This window comes from Musa acuminata, chromosome BXJ1-2, assembly GCF_036884655.1.
Source record: "Musa acuminata AAA Group cultivar baxijiao chromosome BXJ1-2, Cavendish_Baxijiao_AAA, whole genome shotgun sequence".
Taxonomy (NCBI): domain Eukaryota; kingdom Viridiplantae; phylum Streptophyta; class Magnoliopsida; order Zingiberales; family Musaceae; genus Musa; species Musa acuminata.
The window spans coordinates 12,425,415-12,440,471 of NC_088328.1; the positions used below are offsets into that span (position 1 = coordinate 12,425,415).

The window sequence follows — 15,057 nt, forward strand, 5'->3', positions numbered from 1 at the left end:
ATGATTTTGTTAGATTTAATATGATAATAAACAATCGTTCCAACTTTATGTTCTCTGGAATGTGAGCTTCTAAGATAACATATAAAACATATCAAATTAGACATCAATTCAATCCACTATTCCATTTGTCCCTAATGGTTTAAATTTTAACCTAACGGACATTTCATACATGTCTACCGGGTTGTTGCTATTTATCTAAATTCAATCAAACCCATAACCTTATTAGCTAAATTCTCTTTTTTTATACTTTAAATGTATTTAAATTAAATTTCATCATCTGATCTCTAATTGTATATCATACAAAAATTCGAAACACAAACCAAAAACTTAATAAGTAGATTGTGGTGCTCTTCTCTTAATTCATCATTTCATATACATAAATATTTCGAACACACTGACATCATACATAGTTCATTTTCAATTTGTATATAGCATAAAAATTAAAGTCTTCGGTTATTCAACACCCCAACATCGCTCGCAAAGTTCATAAATTGTGGAATTAACACCTTCCAAAGGAAGAGGTTGTTTCCAAATGAATATAGGCCACAAATTGAATTCCGAAATGGCAAACCAGTAATCATACGTATCCTTCTCAACCACAAACATATATAAATAGCAAGTGATTGTTACCTTTGTTGTCAAAAATTGCTTAAACCATATGTACTTGTTGATTACATGGGAAGAATCCTCTTGCATGCCCTCACTATAAATGATTTCTTAATTCAAACTATTGACATGAACACACAAGCACTGATTCAGAGAACACATCGATCGAGGAGAAGACTTTTGATAATGGGATTAGAATTAAGTATTATTGTGATTGGCTTGCTATTCTTCATCTTAAGTGGTGTGAGGGTAGCCATGGCTGACGGTGTTTACAATGTGAAGGATTATGGAGCAGCAGGAGATGGCCAAACCGATAACACAAAGGTAGCTTTTCATGTTTAGTATAGGTTTTCACTACAACCAATAGTTTTTATTGTAGTTCCCATGAATTTAAAAATCTTCATGAACTTGAATTACAAAAAGTTTTAGCGGGATAGAGGAGAAACATAAGAAACTTCTTGTATTTTCATCATGACATCTCCGTACTTACGGTTGTAACAATTATGGACATGATAGGCTTTTGAAACGGCATGGAGTGCGGCATGTGCGGTACAAGGGAAGGCAACGATAGTGATCCCAGAGGGAGCATACCTGCTCGGTCCTACAATCTTCAAAGGGCCATGCAAAGGCATAATGGTGATGCAAGTGAAAGGGCAGCTACTGGCATCCACCCATCTCGAAGCTTACAATCAATATTGGCTCCATTTCCAGTACATTAATGGATTGGTTATCTCAGGTGGTGGAAGATTCAATGGACAAGGAGCTTCTGCATGGCCTTACAACCAATGCAAAAAGACAAATAATTGCAAACCCTTACCCATGGTATGGTAGCCATGTCTTCTTTGCTCTAACCATGCAGATATTAACACTACTTCGTTCTTACTTTGAATTGCACTAACAATCATTACAATGCTACCATATAGAACTTGGTGTTCAGTTTCGTCACGAATGCAACCATCAAAAGCATTTCTTCTATCGACAGCAAGTTCTTCCACATTCATGTCTTTGAATCAAGAAACATTATCTTTGATTCCATCAAGATCAGTGCTCCTCAAGATAGCCCCAACACTGATGGCATTCACATCGCCGACTCGACCAATATCCAGGTTGCCAATTCAATCATCGGCACCGGTGATGACTGCATCTCCATCGGCCCGGGCTGCACCAATTTGACCATCTTTAAGGTGTTATGCGGCCCAGGCCATGGCATTAGCGTCGGTAGTCTCGGCAAAAATGCTGGTGAGAAAGATGTAATCGGGTTGAAGGTGAGTAATTGCAATCTTACTGGTACAACAAATGGATTGAGGATCAAGACATTGCAATCTTCTCCATCTAAGTTGAAGGCCACTGATTTCGTCTTTGAACACATCATCATGAATAATGTCTATAACCCCATCATCATAAATCAGAATTATTGCCCATCTGCTAACTGTCCCAAAAAGGTATGCCTCATTGCTTCTACTACAGCTAAATATATCATCATAGTCTTGAAATTTGAGCATCCTTCCTCTCTCCATGTAGGATCCTTCTCTAGTTAAGATCAAGAATATCAAGTACAGAAATATCGTGGGGACCTTTCTCTCGCCAGTAGCTTATAATCTAGTGTGCAGCGAGGTTGCTCCATGTGAGGGCGTGGAGCTCAGTGACATCAGCTTGAAGTACAACGGCAACGAAAAGCAACCCAAAAATGCTTCTATTTGTGTTCATGTCTATGGTAGCTCCAATGGCAATGTGAAACCTGACCCGTGCATCTGATTTTGCATTATGGGGTTGTGAGGCAAAAGTGATGAACTGTTCCACACAAGAGTTCCTATCCCTATTTTTTTCTGCTTTCTCTTTGTTACATTGAGTATATGCCTTGTATCAGAAACAAAAAAAGAAATAAAGAAATTGTCCACATGCAAAATGACATCCCATGTTTATAACATGGATATCTCATGTTAGTTTCATATTTTTCTGAAAAATATACATTAAATTTTAGTGACATTGTAATTACAAAGTATAGTTATTAATATTACCGAGTTGTTGTTGAATCTCGGATTTTGATGATGAAGTCAATTGTCATTTGTTGTCTAATCTATGTGTTGAGATAAGTGTGTAGGATTAACTACGATGAAAGTTAGACATGTAGCAGGAGTTGCGCCGGAGTCAAGACAATGATCACATTGGGAGTTCGAGAGTTCGACGGAAGTTCGGACAGTTGTCGGAGGTTCTACGGGAACAAATCCGAGAAGTCCATAAGCTTGCCAAACGAAGCTCGTCGGAACTCGCCAAGTGGATCGTCGCAAGTCCAGGAGTTTGCCGGAAGTCCGCAGGAGCATCACCGAGGGTTCATCGGATGATCAACGGAAGTTCGCTAGAAACTCGTCGGAAGAAGCGATTGACGCACCGGAGCAAGCTGCAAAAATTGTCTTAGGATTTATCGTAGTTAGCACAATGATTAAGTTGAAAATGGGAGGTGATCCCATTAGCTTAATCTTGGGGCAATTAGGCCCCTGAAAAACCCAAATTGGGCCGAATGGATCTACCCATTCGGACCCTGATTGCTGTGGGAGGTGCAACCGCCCAAGCCAGGAGGTAGCACCGCCTGGGATAAGTCTCCCAGGGAGACTGGGTAGTGCAACCGCCCCAGCCAGGAGGTAGCACCGCCTGGGCTCAGTCTCCGAGCGAGACTGGGCAGTGCAACCTCCCCTGACAAGAGGTAGCATCGCCTGAGCTCGGTCTTCGAGCTCTGGCAGGCGGTGCAACCGCCCCAGTCAGGAGGTGCAACCGCCTGAGCTCGATCTTCGAGCTCTGGCAGAGAGGTGCAACCGCCCCTGACAGAGGTGGCACCGCCTAGAGGTTCAGTCTTCGAGCTCTGCCAGGCGGTGCAACCGCCCCAGTCAGGAGGTGCAACCGCCTGATCCCGGAATTCCAGGAATTGACAATTTTGAGCTCCAAATTTGAACTGGGTTGGGGCCTATAAATACCCCACCCATTCAGCACTGAAAGAAGACAACTAACACTCGAAATCTTGATCTTTTTCTGTGATTCTTAGAGCTCAAAATTGTTGTAAAGGCCAAAAGTTCTCCTCCCTCTGTTCTTCAAAGTTTTGAGTTGTAAAGAGAGGAGAGAAAATTTCTATAAGGGTTGTCTCCTAAGCCCGTCAAAAGGAGTGAAACTGTAAAATGGTGGTTGGCCTTCGCCTATTGAAGGAAGGCCTCTAGTTGACATCGGTGACCTCGTCGGTGGAGGAAGCCAAAAGTGGAGTAGGTCAAGATTGACCGAACCACTCTAAATCTCGGTTTGCATTTACTTTGAGCATTTTATCTTTACTGCAAACCTCCTAAATAGCTACTGCCTTCTGCGCTTTTACGAACGAGTTTCTAAGTTCAGAATCTTCCGAATCTGCGTTTAGACGTAAATCGGCTTTTTCGTACGATCATTATACTTCAGTTTACGTTTACATTTTGATTTCAATCATAACTGCAAACTGCCTTCTACGCATTTATAAAACGTATCTCAAAGTTCAGTATCCTCAAAATTGGCATTTAGACGTAAACCGGTTTTATCGTACGAACGTCGCATTTCAGTTTGCACTTGCATTCTGATTTTTATCATAAACTGCAAACTGCCTTCGTAGATTTACTTTAACGTCATCTCACTTAATCTTAAGTTAAAGTAATCTTAGAATTGGCTTTTACATCGAAATCGTTTTTATCAAGCGAACGCAGCTTTCGATTTTAGTAGTGAAAAATTTCCGTTGCACTAATTCACCCCCCCCCCCCCCCCACTCTTAGTGCTCTTGATCCTAACAATTGGTATCAGAGCAGGGTTAACTCTCAAACGGATTAAAACCCAAGAGAGATGGCTTACGCTGGAAACCAAGAGGGCCATTCTATTACACGTCCACCCATGTTAAATGGGACGGACTACACTTATTGGAAGACCCGAATGAGGATCTTTCTTATTTCTATTGATTTTGAACTTTGGAATCTTGTCGAAAACGGTTTTTTGAAATCTTCTCTTCCAATGATCGATTGGAATGATTTGGAGAAGAAGGCTTTCGCTCTTAATGCAAAGGCTATGAATGCCTTATTTTGTGTACTTTATAAAAATGAGTTTAATCGTGTTTCGATTTGTGAAACCGCATTTGATATTTGGCACATACTCGAAGTGACTCATGAAGGCACAAGTAGAGTGAAAGAGTCAAAAATCAATCTTTTGCTACACTCTTTTGAACTTTTCCGGATGAAACCGAGTGAGACTATTGGCGACATGTTTACCCGTTTCACGGATGTCGTCAACGGTCTAAAAGGACTTGGAAAAAGTTTTTCGGATTTTGAGCTCGTAAATAAGATTCTAAGATCCCTTCCTAAAAGTTGGGATCCTAAAGTCACTGCTATTCAAGAGGCGAAAGATCTAAACAACTTCCCTCTTGAAGAACTAATTGGGTCATTAATGACCTACGAGATGACTTGCAAAGCTCATGAAGAGCAAGAAGGCATCCTTCCAAAGAACAGGAAGGATATGGCACTTAGAACTTTAGAAGACCACTTGAGAGAACACTCAAGTGATGAGGACTGTGATGATGACTTAGCACTTCTAACAAGAAAATTTAAAAAATTCATTAAAAGAAACAAGTTTAAGAATGACACAAAAAATAAACTTGAACCCAAAAAGGACCAAGTCATTTGCTGTGAGTGCAAAAAGCCAGGACACTACAAGAGTGATTGTCCCCAAATCAAAAAGAGAACATCAAAGAAGAAGGAGCTCAAAGCAACAAGGGATGATTCGAGCGCATTCGAAGAAGAGGAGTCCAACACCGAGCAAGTTGCTCATTACGCCCTAATGCTCATTACGCCTTAATTGATGCAGATTTACCTTATCATGAATTATTAAATGCTTTCCATGAATTATTTGATGAATGTAAGACAATTAGTAGAAAATATAAATTGCTAAAAACGGAGTATGATAGTCTTATTTGTAATTTCGATAAGTTAAAAGCTGAATATCATGATAGTTTCAGCTCATGCATAAAATGCCATGATCTAGAAACTCTCCAAAAGGAAAACTTGCTACTTAAGGACACCTTGAAGAAATTCGAGGTTGGTACTAAGTCATTAAACATGATCCTTGCAAACAAGGGTCACGTTCCCAAAAGAAGTGGAATTGGATTTGTGAGAAGTCCCCACCAAAATCCAACCACCTTCATAAAAGGCCCCATCTTACATGTTCGACACCAAAGCAAATGCAACTTTTGTTACAAATTTGGACACAAGACGCATTATTGTCCATTCAAGAAAATTAGTCCAAACAAATTGATTTGGGTTCCTAAAGGAACCATGATAAATTCTATGCAACATGATAGACAATGTATATCTATTTGTGAGGCACCCAAAAGCAAATGGGTACCTAAAAATCATCCTTTCTTGTAGAAACCCATACCATCGCAAGCTAGGAGCAAGAGATGGTACCTTGATAGTGGATGCTCAAGGCATATGACTGGAGATCCATCTCAATTCTCTAAGCTCACTAGCATAGACGAAGGCTATGTCACCTTCGGAGACAACAACAAGGGTAAAATCATTGGCAAAGGAACCATAGATAACAAATCCAACTTCTTTATTGAAGATGTTTTGTTAGTTGATGGTTTAAAACATAACCTCTTGAGCATTAGTCAATTATGTGATAAATGATACATTGTTAGATTCGAATCTAATGCTTGCATCATTGAAAAACCACACAAAAACATGTCTATATGATTGCATTAAAACAAAATAACGTATACACTATTGACATCAATGATTTGTGTAATGAAATGTGTTTTTCGGTTTTGAATGAGGATGCTTGGCTATGGCATAGAAGATTAGGTCATGCTAGCATGAAACTAATCACTCAAATATCATCTAAAGATCTTGTAAGAGGAATTCCTCATATCAAGTTCATTAAACATAATGTATGTGATGCTTGCCAATTAGGTAAACAAATTAAGGGTAGTTTCAAATCTAAGAATCAAATAAGCACCTCTAGGCCCTTACAATTGATCCATATGGACTTGTTCGGACCAATCTCTATATCAAGCCTAGGAGGTAGCAAATATGCCTTCGTCATTGTGGATGACTATAGTAGATACACATGGACTTACTTCTTAAAACAGAAAAATGAATGCTTTAGATCTTTTACCAAGTTTTGTAAACTTGTTCAAAACGAGAAGGGTTCTATAATTTCGTCAATTAGAAGTGATCATGGTGGAGAATTTCAAAACCATGATTTTCAAGAATTCTGTGAACTCAATGGATACAACCATAATTTCTCTACTCCAAGAAATCCTCAACAAAATGGAGTAGTAGAAAGAAAAAATCAAAATTTATAAGAAATGGCAAGAACCATGTTGAATGAACATAGCCTACCCAAATATTTTTGGGCCGAAGACATAAACACTGCATGCTATATTTTGAATAGAGTTCTAGTTAGACCCTTACTCACTAAAACTCCTTATGAGTTATGGAACAACAAAAAACCCAATATCTCATATTTTAAAGTCTTTGGGTGTAAATGCTTTATCTTGAATGAAAAAGATAACTTAGGAAAATTTGATGCTAAATCCGATGAAGGAATCTTTCTTGGTTATTCTTCGGTTTCTAAAGCTTTTCGTATCTTCAATAAAAGAACATTAATTATTGAAGAATCTATTCATGTTGTTTTCAATGAGATTTCCGAAATCAGGAAAAACGATTTTGATGATGATGTTAATTTTGATTCCTTGAATTTAAATGAAACCCCGTCTCCAACTAGCAACTTGAATGCATCAACTTCCGAAACATCCTTACCCAAGGATTGGAAGTATGTAGATGCTCATCCTAAGGAGCTAATCTTAGGAGACACATCAAAGGGGGTTCAAACACGATCCTCTCTTAAAAATTTTTGTGCCAACACCGCTTTTCTCTCCCAAATTGAACCCAAATGCGTTGACGAAGCCATGAAAGATGATTCATGGATTATCGCAATGCAAGATGAATTAAATCAATTTGAGAGGAATTTGGTGTGGAAGCTTATTCCTAGGCCAAATGACCATTTAGTTATTGGTACTAAATGGGTCTTTAGAAACAAGCAAGATGAAAATGGTATCGTGGTTAGAAACAAGGCTAGACTAGTGGCTAAAGATTTCAACCAAGAAGAAGGTATCGATTACGAAGAAACCTTCGCTCTTGTGGCTCGATTAGAAGCCATAAGGATGCTCCTTGCTTGCGCTAGTAGTAATAATTTTAAGCTGTTTCAAATGGATGTTAAAAGCGCTTTTCTTAATGGTTTTATTTCTGAAGAAGTCTATGTTGAACAACCTCCTGGATTTAAAAATAATAGCCTCCCTAATCATGTGTTTAGATTAACTAAAGCTCTCTATGGTTTAAAACAAGCTCCAAGGGCTTGGTACGAGAGACTTAGTTCTTTTCTTATTGAAAATAATTTCATAAAAAGCAAGGTTGATACTACATTATTCATCAAGAATTTTAAAAATAATTTTCTCATTGTTCAGATTCATGTTGATGATATTATCTTTGGTTCTACGAATGAATCTCTTTGTGAATTTTTTGCTAAAACTATGAGTCTTGAATTTGAAATGAGTTTAATGGGAGAGTTAACATTCTTCTTAGGTTTACAAATCAAACAACTAAGCAATGACATCTTTATTAGCCAAACTAAATAAGCTATGAATTTACTAAAAAAGTTTAATATGAATAACTCAAAAGCTATTGACACTCCTATGAGCACCTCCACTAAGTTAGAAATTGATGAAAGTGGAGAAAGCTTCGATCAAAAAACTTATAGGGGTATGATAGGAAGTTTACTTTACCTCACTACAACTGGACCAGACATCATCTTCAGTGTAGGACTTTGTGCTAGATTTCAATCAAACCCTAAGATATCTCATCTCAAAGCAGTTAAAAGGATACTTAGATATCTTAATGGTACCACAAATCTAGGATTATGGTACCCAAAATCAGAAAATCTTGAGTTAATTGCTTATGCTGATGCAGACTTTGCTGGTTGTAGGCTAGATAGAAAAAGCACATCAGGAACATGTCAATTTTTAGGACATGCCCTTGTTTCCTAGTCATCTAAAAAATAAAACTCGGTTGCACTATCAACAACCGAAGCTGAATATATTGCAGCAAGTGCATGCTGTGCACAAGTTGTATGGATGAAAAACACTTTAGAAGATTATAAAGTTCATCTTAAAAATATTCCCATTAAATGTGATAACACAAGTGCAATATGCTTAACAAAGAATCCTATACAACACTCAAGAACAAAACATATTGATATTAGACATCACTTTATATGAGATCATGTTACTAATCATGATGTAATCATAGAGTTCATTGACACTAAACATCAACTAGCCGATATTTTTACAAATCCTCTAAGTGAAGAACAATTTGATTTCATAAGAAGAGAATTAGGAATGTTGATGTGTCCGAATACATAAACCAGTTAAAATTATCTTTCGGACTTGATTGAATGATCATATCACTTGACTGCCATTACATGCCTAAATAACATGTTGGAAATTATGTGTTGAATACAAAAATGTTTTGTCTTTTGATTGTATTTGAAAATCTGTAGCATAGTTTTATCCGAATGCATGAAAGAGTTAATTTCATTTTCGGATTCGCTTAACAATTGGAATGCTAAAAATTGAATTTTCTCGTACACTCTTATGAAAAATATTTTTCTGAAATGGATTTGATAAAATGATTCCATCTTGAAATATGGATGATAGTATTTCTATTTACAAAAAGTTGTTTCACATATCTTGACTCAAAGCAAACTCAAAAATAGCATGAATCAAAGCAATCAACATATCATGTTTTCCTTTATGTGCTTGAACGATTAATTTCCTATCAGTTACTATTGGAAATAACATGAATCAAGTAAAGGCATGAAACAATCATTGCACGTATACTCAAAATTTACTTGTATTGTTCTCCTGATATCACAACTACCATGCTTTTTGTTGATGACAAAGGGGGAGAAATATACGAATTGATGCTATAAACACTGATGCTATGATTATGCCATGCTTGCATCACCAAGAGATATATGAATAAATGCTATGATTTGCATTATGCCTTGTATCGTGTAAAGATATCAAACAAAAACTTACATCGTAATTTTACGAGTCGATATCTTACCGTGTGATGAATTGCAATACTTGCTAAAATATTTGAAATGTGTACTTGAAATGTGTACATCATGTAATGATATCAAAATCTTACTTCACAGTTTTACATGCTGATATCTTACAATATGATGAATTGTTACTGTTACCATCATTCAAACTTATAAGGTAAAATTTGAAAATGAATGTCAAGCCTTGACATCATCTTTAGAGAGATACATCATGATAGGAATCATGATGGGAATATTGATAAGTTCAAATGATTTTAACTTATCAATATGTCTCTTGAATTCTTAAGGTTTTGAATTCAAGAATGACTTATCTCAAGTATGGCATATAGACAGGGGGAGTTAAGGTTAACTCCATTATCAATTGATTATCATCATCAAAAAGGGGGAGATAGTTGAATCTCGAATTTTGATGATGAAGTCAATTGTCATTTGTTGTCTAATCTATGTGTTGAGATAAGTGTGCAGGATTAACTATGATGAAAGTTAGACATGCAGCAGGAGTTACGTCGGAGTCAAGACAATTATCACATTTGGAGTTCGAGAGTTCGACGGAAGTTCGGACAGTCGTCGGAGGTTCTGCGGGAACAAATCCGAGAAGTCCATAAGCTTGCCAAAAAAGCTCGTCGGAACTCGCCAAGTGGATCGTCGCAAGTCCAGGAGTTTGCCGGAAGTCCGTAGGAGCATCACTGAGGGTTCATTGGATGATCGACGGAAGTTCGCCGGAAACTCGCCGGAAGAAGCGATTGACGCACCAGAGCAAGCTGCAGAAATTGTCTTAGGATTTATCGTAGTTAGCACAATGATTAAGTTGGAAATGGGAGGTGATCCCATTAGCTTAATCTTGGGGCAATTGGGCCCCTGAAAAACCCAAATTGGGCCGAATGGATCTACCCATTCGGACCCTGATTGCTGTGGGAGGTGCAACCGCCCAAGCCAGGAGGTAGCACCGCCTGGGATAAGTCTCCCAGGGAGACTGGGCGGTGCAACCGCCCCAGCCAGGAGGTAGCACCGCCTGGGCTCAGTCTCCGATCGAGACTGGGCGGTGCAACCTCCCCTGATAGGAGGTAGCACCGCTTGAGCTCGGTCTTCGAGCTCTGGCAGGCGGTGCAACCGCCCCAGTCAGGAGGTGCAACCGCCTGAGCTCGGTCTTCGAGCTCTGGCAGAGAGGTGCAACCGCCCCTGACAGAGGTGGCACCGCCTAGAGGCTTAGTCTTCGAGCTCTGCCTGGCGGTGCAACTGCCCCAGTCAGGAGGTGCAACCGCCTGATCCCGAAATTCCGGGAATTGACAGTTTTGAGCTCCAAATTTGAACTGGGTTGGGGCCTATAAATACCCCACCCATTCAGCACTGAAAGAAGACAACTAACACTCGAAATCTTGATCTTTATCTGTGATTCTTAGAGCTCAAAATTGTTGTAAAGGCCAAAAGTTCTCCTCCCTCTGTTCTTCAAAGTTTTGAGTTGTAAAGAGAGGAGAGAAAATTTCTGTAAGGGTTGTTTCCTAAGCCCGTCAAAAGGAGTGAAACTGTAAAAGGGTGGTTGGCCTTCGCCTATTGAAGGAAGGCCTCTAGTTGACGTCGGTGACCTCGTCGGTGGAGGAAGCCAAAAGTGGAGTAGGTCAAGATTGACCGAACCACTCTAATTCTCGATTTGCATTTACTTTGAGCATTTTATCTTTCCTGCAAACCTCCTAAATAGCTACTGCCTTCTGCGCTTTTACGAACGAGTTTCTAAGTTCAGAATCTTTCGAATCTGCGTTTAGACGTAAATCGGCTTTTTCGTACGATCATTACACTTCAGTTTACGTTTACGTTTTGATTTCAATCATAACAGCAAACTGCCTTCTGCGCATTTATAAAACGTATCTCAAAGTTCAGTATCCTCAAAATTGGCATTTAGACGTAAACCGGTTTTATCGTACGAACGTCGCATTTCAGTTTGCACTTGCATTCTGATTTTTATCATAAACTGCAAACAGCCTTCGTAGATTTACTTTAACGTTATCTCGCTTAATCTTAAGTTAAAGTAATCTTAGAATCGGCTTTTACATCGAAATCATTTTTATCAAACGAACGCAGCTTTCGATTTTAATAGTAAAAAATTTCCGTTGCACTAATTCACCCCCCCCCCTCTTAGTGCTCTTGATCCTAACAGTTGTTATTCGATTAAGCCCTAGGTCACTAGTTGAAACGTTGTGTCAACAAGTCAGACTTCATGTTTAATTATGAAAATACTTTAAAACATGTAAATAATTTAAAATTTATTTAAAAAATCTAAAATATCATAATTAATAAAAAATAAAAAACTTTAACAAATAGAAACAAAACTTCAATCATATAAATTTTGATAAAAATAATCTTGTCAACTTATACTATAAACATAAACCTTTATGCACATTTATTTAATTTGATCTTACATGATATTATGTAATTAATTTAATTATAGATTAAAAAAAGGGTCTTACATTGAAGGTGACATAGGAAAAGTAAAAGAATAAAAAGAGAGACAAATATACAATATACGAAGGATATTTGGTTTTGTATTTAATTATAATTAGAATTTTAAATTTTCATATGGATTTGTGCTATTTGAAAGTTCTACGAAAAAAGGTATGAGAATTATATATTTTTATCGAATATTTGTAATAAAAAATAAGTATATATGATTTCGTCAAGTCGATTTAAAAAAGTAACAACATATCTATTTTCAATCAATGTATATGCGTGCAATTTGTAGTTGTATATGGTACACACAATTATTTGTTAGTTTATAAAATATTTTATTATTTAAAAATATAAAATTATATATAATTTTGTAACCATAAATAAATAAATATTCACATTTAGTGAATGAAAATATTTTAATTTTGTAGTATTATTTGGTTTTAGTATTTATTTTAACATTGCATTCGTCCAAATATAATAAAAAATCTATATTATTAGTTTTAATTGTTATATGATTTTGTTAGATTTAATATGATAATAAACCATCGTTCCAACTTTATGTTCTCTGGAATGTGAGCTTCTAAGATAACATATAAAACATATCAAATTAGACATCAATTCAATCCACTATTCCATTTGTCCCTAATGGTTAAAATTTTAACCTAACGGACATTTCATCCATGTCTACCGGTTGTTGCTATTTATCTAAATTCAATCAAACCCATAACCTTATTAGTTAAATTCTCTTTTTTTATACTTTAAATGTATTCAAATTAAATTTCATCATCTGATCTCTAATTGTATATCATACAAAAATTCGAAACACAAACCAAAACCTTAATAAGTAGATTGTGGTGCTCTTCTCTTAATTCATCATTTCATATACATAAATATTTCGAACACACTGACATCATACATAGTTCATTTTCAATTTGTATATAGCATAAAAATTAAAGTCTTCGGTTATTCAGCACCCCAACATCGCTCGCAAAGTTCACAAATTGTGGAGTTAACACCTTCCAAAGGAAGAGGTTGTTTCCAAATGAATATAGGCCACGTATAGAATTTTGAAATGGCAAACCAGTAATCATACGTATCCTTCTCAACCACAAACATATATAAATAGTAAGTGATTGTTACCTTGGTTGTCAAAAATTGCTTAAGCCATATGTACTTGTTGATTACATGGGAAGAATCCTCTTGCACGCCCTCACTATAAATGATTTCTTAATTCAAACTATTGACATGCACACACAAGCACTGATTCAGAGAACACATCGATCAAGGAGAAGACTTTTGATAATGGGATTATATCCGAACCTCTACTCATCGCAACGCCTACCATATGTGGGTGACCCTCTAGGTCCAATATCGAGCTGGCCGTGAGTCATATCTGTCAAAACTCCTTTTGACTTAGTGAATTATTATCTCCATAATAATTCACTCGACTTATCGACTACGGACGTACTAGGCTACTATGCCACAGTCCCCAAACAATACAGGGGAATCCAATCCATTGGACCTGTCTGTCCTCAGTTACCATGTACCTATAGTCCCTCATCCATATAATATCCCAGAGACCATATACCGGGCATGGTTCTATCAGACTCATACGGTTTCTACTCGAGTCTTGCTCTAATCAGATTCTCCCAAAGAACTCTTTCTCTATCAATTCGAATAACCCTAGCTAGAGATTTATCTAAACAAGAACACATGAGACATTTCTCTCATGACACTGAGAGTGAATGATCATCTATCGACACTCAATAGCCCTCGTAAGGTTGACTACCACTCTCGAAGACCGGTTGTGCTAGATCTAGGACATCCAAACCTATAAGTCTGACATCAAAGAGTGGAGCACTCATATAGGACATCTTTGGTGTCTCAAGTCTAAGGACTAGATACACCATTGGGACCATAGAATCATTATCTATCTAACAATAATGCATCATCAACCATCCAACATTCCATAAACGGATCAATCGGTAAACTCATTCTCCGAACTTGTACTGTATCCCTAGTGTCCCCACATAAGCAGCTATGAGACAAGTTGCATCCATTATATGGACGGGTATACAACACACCAATTTGTTCGGTTATCTCAATGTCCATCTCGAGTAATCTATAATCGGGATTATTTAGGATATATGTTTAAAGGCGAATTGGTCTCATTATCGTGATATCATCATGATCCGATTCCCATTGCATAGATCCAAGGACATCACAATATATATATGTATATATGTAATAGTCGATATAAAGTGATAAAATATCAAAATATAATAAGCAAAAAGACTGCATGTCAAATCACACGTGTCATCACTCACGTGACTAGCTTGCAGGACATATATGACTAGCAATCTCCCACTTAACCTAAAACCAATCACCTATGTGTCTAATCCCCATTAGTCCCCTGTGACACTCAAAGACAATTTGAGACAACGACTTTGTTAGTGGATCTGCAATGTAATCTTCGGATGGAACTCTTTCTACTCCTACATCTCCTCGGGTCACGATCTCTATGATTAAGAGGAACCTCCTCAAAACGCTTCTGATGAGACCTGGGTTCCTTCACTTGAGCAATCGCCCCATTGTTGTTGCAATATAAGGAAAGCAGCTCCTTGCTACCCGGCATGACTCCCAGATCTATGATGAACTTTTTCATCCAGACTCCCTCTTTTGTTGCCTCTATTACAGCAATGTACTCTGCCTTTGTGGTCGAGTTAGCAGTAGTATCTTGCTTGGAACTCTTCCAACACACTGTTCCTCCATTCAAGGTATACACATATCCCGAATTTAACTTACTATCATCGACATTGGACTAAAAACTCGAGT

The 15,057-nt window shown here is 37.5% G+C and overlaps 1 protein-coding gene across 1 annotated transcript; it reads left to right on the plus strand.

Moving 5' to 3' along the window:
* The first annotated feature begins 861 nt into the window (after positions 1–861).
* On the plus strand, positions 862–2,361 carry LOC135594736 (exopolygalacturonase-like). The gene is made up of 4 exons (XM_065085237.1): positions 862–930; positions 1,123–1,428; positions 1,530–2,048; positions 2,128–2,361. Exons 1-4 carry the CDS (start codon positions 862–864, stop codon positions 2,359–2,361), a joined length of 1,128 nt encoding a protein of 375 aa, XP_064941309.1.
* The last annotated feature ends 12,696 nt before the right edge of the window (positions 2,362–15,057 follow it).

Bases quoted from the DNA above. Each gene is read 5' to 3' on its own strand.
- LOC135594736 (XM_065085237.1), top strand. From the start codon at position 862: ATGGCTGACGGTGTTTACAATGTGAAGGATTATGGAGCAGCAGGAGAT. The intron at 931-1,122 runs GTAGCTTTTCAT...TGGACATGATAG, and splicing joins GCCAAACCGATAACACAAAG to GCTTTTGAAACGGCATGGAG. The intron at 1,429-1,529 runs GTATGGTAGCCA...GCTACCATATAG, and splicing joins ATTGCAAACCCTTACCCATG to AACTTGGTGTTCAGTTTCGT.